This window comes from Pistacia vera, unplaced genomic scaffold (assembly GCF_008641045.1).
Source record: "Pistacia vera cultivar Batoury unplaced genomic scaffold, PisVer_v2 Contig143, whole genome shotgun sequence".
Taxonomy (NCBI): domain Eukaryota; kingdom Viridiplantae; phylum Streptophyta; class Magnoliopsida; order Sapindales; family Anacardiaceae; genus Pistacia; species Pistacia vera.
The window spans coordinates 73,214-84,141 of record NW_022195500.1 but is presented as its reverse complement, the minus strand read 5'-3'; the positions used below and the strand labels follow the sequence as shown (position 1 = coordinate 84,141).

Genomic DNA, 10,928 nt, shown 5'->3' with positions numbered 1-10,928 from the left:
AAAACACTATTTAATACCCGAAGCAGAAATCCGTTAGTAATTTACGATGTGAAGAAGGGTAAGATGGTAAGAAGATAGTTATAATTGAGGGTAGAACCGTCATTCCATCTGAAATCAGATTTTAAAAATAAAATGTGAGAAATCGTAGGGCTGGAAATATGACACGTGGCCGAGGCAGTTGACTTCGTTAAGGAAAACGGATAGGCAAAAGTCATTTCACTTCTTGCGTGTTCTGAAAGAGGCGACGTTTGCGTTTTCTGCTGACGAACTTCGACCTGTTTCTGGTGATTCTGGCGGTTGTTTTCGGCGGCTTTAATTGGCGGGTTAGACTGGTGGTTGGCGAGTTTGGAGTTTTGGCTCGGTTAAAGGTGTTGTCGACAAGGTTTTGGGTTGTTGTGGCGTAGTTTCTTCGGCAAACGACGAGGGTTTGAAGCGACTTCAGAGTGGTTTTGTTTGTTACTTTGGTTTCTACGTTGTTGATTTGGTTAAAGGTTTTGTGAAATTTGAAGTGTTTTTCTTTTACCCTTTTGTTTCGTTGCTGAGAAAACGGAAGAAAATAGCATGCGAGAAAAGAGATTTCTGAATTTTAAAAACGCCAGAAATTCACCGGAAAAAAAAAATCCAATTTTGGATAATCTGTGTTCAAGATGTTAGATTTCAATTTATTTTTTTATTTATTAATTTATTTTTGTGATATTTATTATGTATTATGTTTCTTGTTTTTCTCTGTTTGGTTGCAGAGAAACTGAAAAAAAGAACATGAAAGAACTTTTGAATGTTTGTTGAGTGCTTTTCATAATAGCGGTTCATGACTAGCTTCTTCTTAACAAAACTAACAACAATGGAGATAGACATATTGTGCTTTGAATGTGTGTTGAATGGTTTTAATTGTTATGTGATTTTGGCTTCAGGAATTCTGAGACTGCAATACTCCGGTCGGGTTCAAATGAGAATCGAAAATCATCATCGCCAGAGAAGGAAGATCGATACTACACCACGAGAGGATCAGTGGGTGGTGATGAGAATGGCAAGGTTCCTGTAGATACCAACAATGGAGAGGATAATAAATTGGTTGTTTGGCCGAAGCTGTATATTACTTTGTCGAACAAAGAGAAAGAGCAGGATTTCTTAACTATGAAAGGGTGTAAGGGTCCGCAAAGGCCTAAAAAGAGAGCTAAGATTATTCAAAGAAGTTTACTTGTAAGCACTTTGTGCATTTGGGTTTGTTTCTTTGTTTACTTATCTTTGGTTTTTGATTGTTTGTTTTGGTTTTGGTGGGTGGCAGTTGGTGAGTCCTGGTGCTTGGTTGACTGATATGTGCCAAGAGATGTATGAAGTTAGGGAGAAGAAGAGCTCTAAGAAGGTAATTCTATCTTGTCGCCAAACGCTCAATTGGTATCTGAATATATCAATGCTATTTGTTCAATTGGTATCTCTAAACATCGATGCTAATTGTTTCTATTGGCATCTGAAATCATTGTATGTTTATTTTTAGATACTGATCTAACGGATGACACCGACAAGTAGTTTCTGTTTCTGGTTGCAAAGATGATTGATGATTAAGATTTATGTGTGTTGCAGAGACCAAGAGGATTGAAAGTCATGGAGCAGCAGGGCCACTTTGCTTTTGAAAATTTTGGAAATTTGTGTTGTGATGTGAGTGCGTGGGTTAAGATTTATATTTGTATTAGATGATGAAAAAACCAACACTCTCTGCTGGGTTTGCTGTATAGAAGTAACATTTAATTTTTGTCAATGAGAAAAATAATCTCATTTTACCATATCAAACACTTGTAGAGGTGGACCGGTCCCAGGCCCATGAGAAAAATTAGGACCCGGACCAGGCCTTAGGCCTGGTAGGGACTGGTCCTATGGGCCCAGGACCAGTCCTAGGACCAGTCCCATGGGGCTTGGATAATTAATTGTTCCCCCCTCAATTTTTTTTTATTTTGGCGGCAAAATGAAATTTTATGGGGGGTTTTTAGTATTTTTTTAGGGGTAAAATTTATAAATTTTATAAATTTTTTAGACCTGGAAGATTTTTATTTTGTAAATTTTGTAAAATGTCATTTTAGGCCTCTTAATTTATATTTATTATGTAGTTTGGTAGGGGATTATATTGAAAAAATACAAATTTTTTTGGGCCCAGGCCCAGGCCTTGGAGGAGGGCCTAGTGGAGGGCCCGGGCCCTCCTCCTTAGGCTTGGTCTCGTTTTGGGACCAAGCCTCCTAGATCCGGTCCTCTCGAGGATCGGTCCTAAGACCGGGTTTTCGAGCTGGGCTTTTGGGCTCGATCCCAAATGCCCAGCTCTAAACACTTGTCATATAATCTTCTCTCCTTGTTTGTATTCTTCATTTGTTTTACGCAAATATTTTGTCCTCCACTTCATTTTGTCTCTCTCATGCTCTTGGGGATACAACAATAATTTCATAATTAAAAAGAGGAGTATATAGGTAATTGATTCTATTAACTTGACATTTAATAATATATATTTTTTTTTTTTTTTTTAAATCATCTTTGCAGTGAAATCACTATTCTTAACGGAAACTGTTAACGAAATGTGATGTTTGAGTATTAAAGTGATATTTTAAAAGTTTGAAGGTGATAATGTGTCATTACACCATTTTTTAGGTGGAAAAAAAATCGTTTACTCCTTGTTTTAAGGGATAATTATTGAGACCTTCCCAGGTTTGGTCCAAACATGATAAATCCCCTTTATTATAGGTAATAATGTAAAACCCTTTACCATTACTCACTTTTCGTTAAGTTTAATAGCAAGAATGGGGCATCTGAATCATATAATGTTTTCTTATAAGCATATATTATATTAACAGAAAAAAAGGATCACCTTAAAGATTATTGAGAATGTTTTAGAAAATGTGTTGGGTTGTTTCGAATAAATTAGTGAATTATATATTTTGTTGGGAGGATAAATGGGTGGGTATGTTATATAGATTACTAAATTGCCCTCCTTTTTAAATATTAATATAATAGCATTTTTTATTATTATTTTTTAAATATTTTTTTAACCCCTTACATTTTGAAATTTTGCTCAAACACTCCAGCCATATAAAATTTTAATTTGTAGCAAGCTACCCCCACCCACCTCAAGCCATTGCCGGCAGCCAGCCACCATCGCCAGTAATGGACGGAATGGCGCACAACTGGTTGTATATGGCCGACGGTGTGTCGACAAAGCCGGAAATGACCATGGATTACAAATCCATGGCCGAAAAACGGCCAAATCTATGGCCATTTCACGTCTAAAGATGTGCCGTGAAAAGGCCAGATCTTTGGCTTTGCCATTTCATGGCCAAAGATCTAGCCTTTTCACAGCCACATCTTTTGCCATGAAACGACCATGGAAACACCAAATCTGGCCGTTTCCAGTCATGGATCCGTGATCCGTTACCGAAAAAGGCTTTACTAGCACACGATCGGTCAAATCCCACCGATCGTGCACCATTACGGCAACTAACGCTGGAGATAGGTGGTGGTGAGTCACGATCGGCGGTAGTTTTGGGTAGTTAGGGGTATTTTGTTAACTTTTAAACTTTTTTGTGACTGGGGTGTTTTAGTTAATTTTTCAAATGTAGGGGGGTTGGGTAATTGTTATTTGGTAGACATTTGAGGGCAATTATGTCCGAAATGGTTTTTAATTAAGGGCAAAATGGGAAGAAAAATCATATTACCTTGGTAATATTTTAATAACACTTCATAACGAGGTAGTAAGATTACCCCCCACATTACCAACAATAAATACTATTTGCAATAAAAGATTACCATAATATTTTATTACTTGCAAACCAAATATATAAATTTTGCAAAATAAACGAATATTATCTATATTATCTTATTTACCCCCTATCAACGACCCAAAGGGTTAAAAAACAAACAGCTGTAAATTTATGAGTAAACGACATATTCCCACCCGAGGTTTACCGAAATCCCTAATTGATACCCCTAATTTTATTTATTCCAAATTCTTATCCTTAAACTAACTTTGTTCCCTTTATTTTAATAGTAGAAGGGTAAAACAAACATTTTCTTCTTTTTTTCTCTTTCGCTTCCATTTCTTCCTCATCATCGCCTCCTCCTCCCATTTTGTTCTTTTTCCCTCCACATCTCAAAACCCCATCTCAAAATAACCCCCTGTGTGACTACTATTTCAAGCCCCCCGCTTGATTCCAGTGGCGTCTTGACCCCCTGCCACCACCATTTGATCCCCCAAACCCACCACACCAAAACCCCTCATCCCCTACCCCGCAGATCCCACAAATCCCCGGCCACCATTCCAAACCCCCACCACAACACATTCCAAACCACCCCTCTTCTCCACCTATTTTACAAACCAGGACGACATGACCCACCATTTCAAACTTCTAGTTACACAATACATACTCACTTTCTCAGCACCCAAACAGATTTCAACCAGATATCGCAAAGACTAAAATTGTCAATAAAGTGAAATTTGTTATGTTTCTTCTTATTCCAATTTCACAAACTCAACAAAGAAACCATAAACGATTAAAATAAGTTTCATAAAAAATATGATAATCCTCCACTACAAGTAAAGTCTCTCTATTTTCAAATCACGCAAATTGGCCAATTCAAAACTCTAACAACAATAGATATTTTCCCTGTACTTACTTCAAAATGTAACTAAAAACAAAAATTAAACAAAGACCCGAAACAGAAAATACCTTATAGGTTTTATAGTCACACTCGTACTCGTCGTTGGAGAACTGCTCGGCAGCATAGCCGCAGAAGCCATGACATAGTTTTGGTGTAGAATCCACGACGATCTGTTAATGTGTGGCATGGCTGAGGCACGTTGTTGCATAAAACGGCCATGACTAAGATAAATCTCTAGTTGTAGTAGGCAGTGAGGGTTAGGTGTGGTCGCAATTCTTCCTGTTCGGGAATAGCTTTTGACTAGATCTAGGTTGGGTTAGGTGCGGCAGGTAAGAAATGGCAGTTGGAGGGAAGAGTTGGGGTTTTAAAGGCGATGGAGGGATGAAGTCGACGATAGTGGTCAACTTGCATATGGGTCCCATTTGCTCTCTAGGGGTCCCACCTGCCCATTTGCGAATTGACTAATTGCGAGCTGCCACATCAGGGTTGTGAGAGAAAGTTTATAAGATTGGGTTGTGAGCCAATCTTTATCTTTTGCGTTATTACCCATACCATAAGGATAGTTTAAAATAATTATTCCCTTGTTTAAAAAAATAAAAATTAAAAACATAAGAGGATAAAAGAAAAGTTTAAGCCCCTATTCATTATACTATTTTAGATCATTATTCTGTGATCTTATTTGAACTAAGGAAAATAGGATATGTGTTTGTTTACTTATTGGGCCAATCCAATGTGAAAATCAATCCAACTCAAATAAGATTTTTTGTCTAAAAATGAAGAGAGGGTGGGACATGTTTTCAGATTATCCAACTTTATTCAAGTGAAAACATTCTTCTTTCTCTTCTTCTCATTTTTCTCTCCCTCCAATCTGAAAATTAATCCACCCAAAACCACCACCGCCTGCCAGCAACCACCACCAGCCGATGTGGCCGGAATAGCACACGACTAGCTGGATTTGGCCAAATCTATGGCCAGAGATCTGGCCACTAACGACAAGAATTTGGCTATAGATCTGGCCGAAAATGACTATATCGATGCACGACCGGCTAGATCCAACTGGTCGTGCACTGTTCCGATGACTACTAACTGTCGTTTGGCAGTGGTGGCTAGCAATCGGCTGTCCTTTTGGGTGGCTGGGGTGATTTAGTTAATTTTTAAACTTTTATTGCCGAGGTGTGTAGCTAAATTAACAAATATAAGGGGTTAAAAAATAATTTAAATATTTTCAGAAAATGTGCCAAACAACTATTCTGTCTTAAAAACCCTTTTCAAAAAATGTACCAAACAACTATTTAGTATTTTGTCCAACTCTGATATAATTTTCAGATTTTTTTACCAAACACATTTTCAGATTCTTTACCAAACACATTTTCATATTCAAATCCAATTCGATTTGATTCAACTCAACTCAACTTAAAACACTTTTTCAGAATAACATTTTTAAAAAAGTGTAACAAAACAGGCCCTAAATTAACTATCTCAAGAACTTTTAGTCTTTATACAACATGATTATAAGTAAATATAAAAAGATTTTTTCAATCCAATAGGAAAAACTATTAAATGAAAAATAGAAATAAAAATCAATTGTCTTCTTCTCACTAATCAGTCAACACACATTCAAACTTCCTACAATCGTAACCAATGTCATTAATCAGTTCAAATGATAGTGAAAACTTAAATCCTTTGGGTGCATGCATTTCAGATACATTGAGGTAACCATTTACTAATCTTATTCTATTTGTTCTATATTTATTGTTTTGATGTGGAATAACAATGTGTTAATGTTAAGTTAATGAGTAATACTATGCTCACAACCTTCTCTTACAACCCCAACGTGACAGCTAAGTTGTCAACTGTCGCATTAGCTCTCACCACACCCAAGGCACTAAACGACTTTGACTAGACACAAACAATTGTTTCTTAGGGACGAAAGACTATTTATTCATAAGGAATGATTGTTCCTTATGAAGGAACAACCGCTCTTTCATAGGGAATGGTCATTCCTTATGAGGGAACAACCATTCCTTCATGAGGAATAGTTGTTCCTTATGAATGTAACAACCGTTCCTTCATAGGGAATGGTCATTCCTTATGAAGGAACAATCATTCCTTATAAAGGAATGGATGTTCTTTATGAATGGAACAACCATTCCTTATGAAGAATAGTTTCATCCTCAAGGAATGGCCATTCGTGTTTAGTCAAGTCGTTAGTTGACGTGGTAGTACCAATTTTGCTGCCATGTTAGGGTTGTAAGAGAAGGTTGTGAGATTGAGTTGTAAACGTAGTATTTTTGTAAATCGATTGTTTGTGATTTCGAATGGAAGTATTGTTGTCAATCTTTTGTTTCATTGTTGTTTGGGTTCATATTTCTCAAATATTTGACTTGTATGTTAGTTAATGTAGTAGCTAGGATTGACAAAAATGTTGCAAATTTTTGTTTTGTATCAACCCTAAACATATATAGTTGCCTTAAGTAAACAATTTTATTATCGTATTTCTTATTTAGGGATTTTAGGGTTATGTCTCATATTTTCCAAGTGTTTGATATGAATTTGTTCTGGTATTATTTTGTAAGTAGATGCAGTTTCACATGGAGGATGTGGATTATGTCAAACATCTATATATCTTTATAATTCTGAAGCATGACCTATTTGATTGACATGTGGGAGTTTTAAAGCTCTAAAATTGGTGGATTTTGACATGTTGGATGATTGTTCAACATGTGGATGTATGTAATTGGTGATCATGTGAGAGATGTACACTTGGCTGCATGTAATTGGTGATAATGTGGGATATGTGGATGTGTAGGATTTTTGGTTACATGTGGCTAAATGTAATTGGTGTTTGATATTTGTTAGTATTAATGACACATATTACAACTCAAAAGAAAACTCAAGAGTCAAATTTAAGAACATCTAATGCTATCCACCTCCACTAGATATTTTACACACCAAAAGACACAAACATTTCGCTTTTCTCTGTTTCTCGGTTTCCACATAACAGTCAATAGTAAATTAGTCATAACTTGCTCAATAAAAGCCAAATTTAAAAACATCTAATGCTATCCAAGTCCATTGGACGTTTTACACACGAAAATAAACACAATTAATGTTTTACATACCAAAAGACAAACATTTTTCTTTCCTCTGTTTCTTGGTTTCCACTAAATAGTTAGTAGTAAATTGGTCATAACTTGCTCAATCAAAATCCAATTGATGAACGGATTGAAGCATCAGCAACGAGACAGACAAAGCTTTAATTTGATTTATTAAATGCTGAATTTGGATAATTGTAAACCCTTAACATTTTGTTTGAAAAGATATGATATCAAATAATGGCATCCCAATGGCCTACTTAAAACTTTGTTTATTCAAATAAGAAGATTTATATATTCATGTCTGTAGATTTTTCACATTCTCATTAAATATCTATCTATATTTATGTGATCTAATACCATTCCACCATGACATCGTCAGTCACCTATTGTCGCATTATGTTACTTGGTTTCAACAATACGGTTGGTCTCAACAATTCGGTAAGCATATCTCTTCACAATGTTAATATCAAAATCAATTAATTTTTCTTGTTATTGTTTACAAGGAAAAGATTCATGTATTGGAATGGAATCAAGCTAAGGATGTTTCTATCTCCAAAATATACAAACATTTTGGTTTCCTCTGTTTCTTGGTTTCCACTAAACAATCAATAGTAAATTAGTCATAATCTGCTCAATAAAAGTCAAATGGATGAACAGATTGAAGAATTGGAAACTAGATAGACAATGATTTAATTTGATATATTATATGCTACCTTTGATATGGAATCTTCCTTGCTGTCGAACCATTTATCTGAATAAGTTTCGCTTTCCTCTGTTTCTTGGTTTCCATTGAACATTCAATAGTAAATTGGTCATAACTTGCTCAATAAAAGTCTGATTTATGAATAGATTGAAGTATTGGAAACTAGACAGACAATGCTTTAATTTTGATATATTATATGTTGCCTTTGATACGGAATATGCCTTGTTGCCAAACCATTTATATGAATAAGTTAATAATACTATTGAAAATGTGATATGATATTAAGTTGAGGATGTTTCTATCACCAAAATAAACAAACATTTTGCTTTCTTTTGTTTCTCGGTTTCCACTGAACAATCAATAGTAAATTGGTCACAACTTACTCAATAAAAGTCTAATTGAATAACGGATTGAAGCATTGAAAACTAGACAAATAGAGCTTTAATTTGATGTATTATATGGTACCTTTGATATTGAATCTGCCTTGCTGCCCAACCATTTATGTGAATAAGTTACCAACAATAATACCCATGGTAGACTGCATGATATCCAGCAACCCATCAATGACATCCTTCAATTTTTGTCTTGCAGTATTTAGATTCTCTAAGTCGGTGCCAACATTTTGTAGAATATGTTTCAACTCCAACTGTCTACTGTAGGAGCCTCTTCCTCGTAAACATGTGTAACAGCCGGGAACAAGTGTAGCTTTGAAAGCAGGAAGTGAAGAGATAGAGCCTCTAGGGGGAATGACTCTCTCAAGATTACTATTAATATGAAATTTTTTATCATTGGATCAATTCGACTCTCTGCTAGCTTTTCCTCTTGAGGGTCTATGGCCTATTGTGACAAATGCATATAATCGTCTTCAGTTATCCTTCCATCAACCATTACCGAACCAACTGTGAAAAACAAACAATGAAATTTTATTAATTTATGAAAGCTTTACAAATACAGAATTCATTATAGTTGTATAGAAATAACCTATAAAAGCTCAAACAAATACTTGATATCCACTCTTCAAACACAACCTATCAAACAAAATTGTACAATATCACATAAAACACAGGTGAAGAATAAATTTCACAAAAAACAACGACTAAAACTGTTAGAAAAAAATAAACAAAATATGAGAAAGGCTTCAGACAAACACTGCAAGCATCTTCGAAAAATCAATAACAGCACCAGAAGACAAAACTAAAAGGATCTTATTTTGGTATGGAACAATGACAATGAAGGAAGAAGGAAGAGAAGAGAAGATAGAGAAAGAGAAAATGAGTGAAGCGGAGAAAGAGGAGAGGAATTTGTAAAGAAAATAGAGAGAAATGAAATGAATGAAAAAAAAGGGAACCCTAGAAAAGTGCTAACTAGGTTTTCGCACAAATCTAGTTGCACCGGTGGTTTGGCACACTGACACCTGTCCAACCGCGGGTCAAAGCGGGTTAACTACAAAATAATATTAATCATACTATTTAATGAATTCAAAATATTTTGAATGTCAATCCATTCTGATTTTATACTTATTTTAAATTGGTATATATTTAACATTACTTATTTGGATTAAATTGATATACATTAAATCTTGTGTAACATATATTGAATTATTTTAATATATATTTCACACATGGAATATTTATATCAAATTGCTATTCTTAATTTTATGAAATGCATGGGTATATAAATCCTTTGTAAAATTGATCAGAATTATTTAAATATATATTTCACACATGTAATATTTATATCAAATTGTTATTCTTAAATTCTTTATTATTTATTGCTTTAATTATCAATTTAACATCAAATTAACTTCAATACAAATTGTGCACATTCACATAAATACTATAACAAATAGTTTTTAATCTTCTATCTATGTAAGTCTTAGGATACTCTTTATATTGTATCATCTCCTAATTATGTCACTATATTGTGTAATCGGTAACTGATATAATTAGGAGATTTAGTTCATCGTTTTCTATCTATATAATGCCTATAACTCTGCAGTAGATATCAACGAATTGAAATATCTAATTCTTTAAACAAACATGGTATCAAAGCCACTTTCATAAACAACACTATGTTATATGCAAACAACAATATTGGAAATACAAGCAATAAACATACCCCCACAACGTGCGGGTCTTCCACCTAAGCAACAAGAAGAAACAAAAAATTAGTGAAATGGTACCTTATTCTCACGTGGAACAATGAGACTGACAGTGACAGTGAAGGAAGAAGGAAGAGAAGAGAAGAGAAGATAAAGAAACAGAAAATTAGTGAAGTGGAGAAGGAGAAGAGAAATTTGTAAAGGAAATAGAGAGAAATGAAATAAACAAAAAAAAAAAAACAAAAAAAAATGAACCCTACAAAACTGTTAACCTGGTTTTCACACAAAACTGGTTGCACCAGTGGTTTGGCACACTGACACCGGTCCAACCATGGATCAAAACGGGTTAACTACAAAATAATATTAATCATACTATTTAATGAATTACAAA

General features: G+C 34.7%; 1 protein-coding gene across 3 annotated transcripts; it reads left to right on the top strand.

Annotated features, from left to right (window-relative positions):
- The first annotated feature begins 210 nt into the window (after positions 1 to 210).
- LOC116123547 lies at positions 211 to 1,895 on the top strand. Of its 3 annotated transcripts, none has more exons than XM_031409308.1 (4): positions 211 to 446; positions 912 to 1,200; positions 1,286 to 1,363; positions 1,582 to 1,895. In XM_031409308.1, the coding sequence occupies exons 2-4, from the start codon at positions 1,135 to 1,137 to the stop codon at positions 1,693 to 1,695; spliced, it is 258 nt and encodes an 85-aa protein (XP_031265168.1). In that variant the 5' UTR covers positions 211 to 446; positions 912 to 1,134; the 3' UTR covers positions 1,696 to 1,895. The 3 variants fall into 3 exon arrangements, with proteins under 3 accessions (XP_031265168.1, XP_031265167.1, XP_031265166.1); XM_031409307.1 differs by having other exon boundaries at positions 211 to 491; XM_031409306.1 differs by having other exon boundaries at positions 211 to 1,200.
- The last annotated feature ends 9,033 nt before the right edge of the window (positions 1,896 to 10,928 follow it).

Coding starts and splice junctions, on each gene's coding strand:
- LOC116123547 (XM_031409308.1), top strand. CDS start 1,135: ATGAAAGGGTGTAAGGGTCCGCAAAGGCCTAAAAAGAGAGCTAAGATT. Junction 1,201..1,285: donor TTATTCAAAGAAGTTTACTT/GTAAGCACTTTG, acceptor GGTGGGTGGCAG/TTGGTGAGTCCTGGTGCTTG. Junction 1,364..1,581: donor AGAAGAAGAGCTCTAAGAAG/GTAATTCTATCT, acceptor TGTGTGTTGCAG/AGACCAAGAGGATTGAAAGT.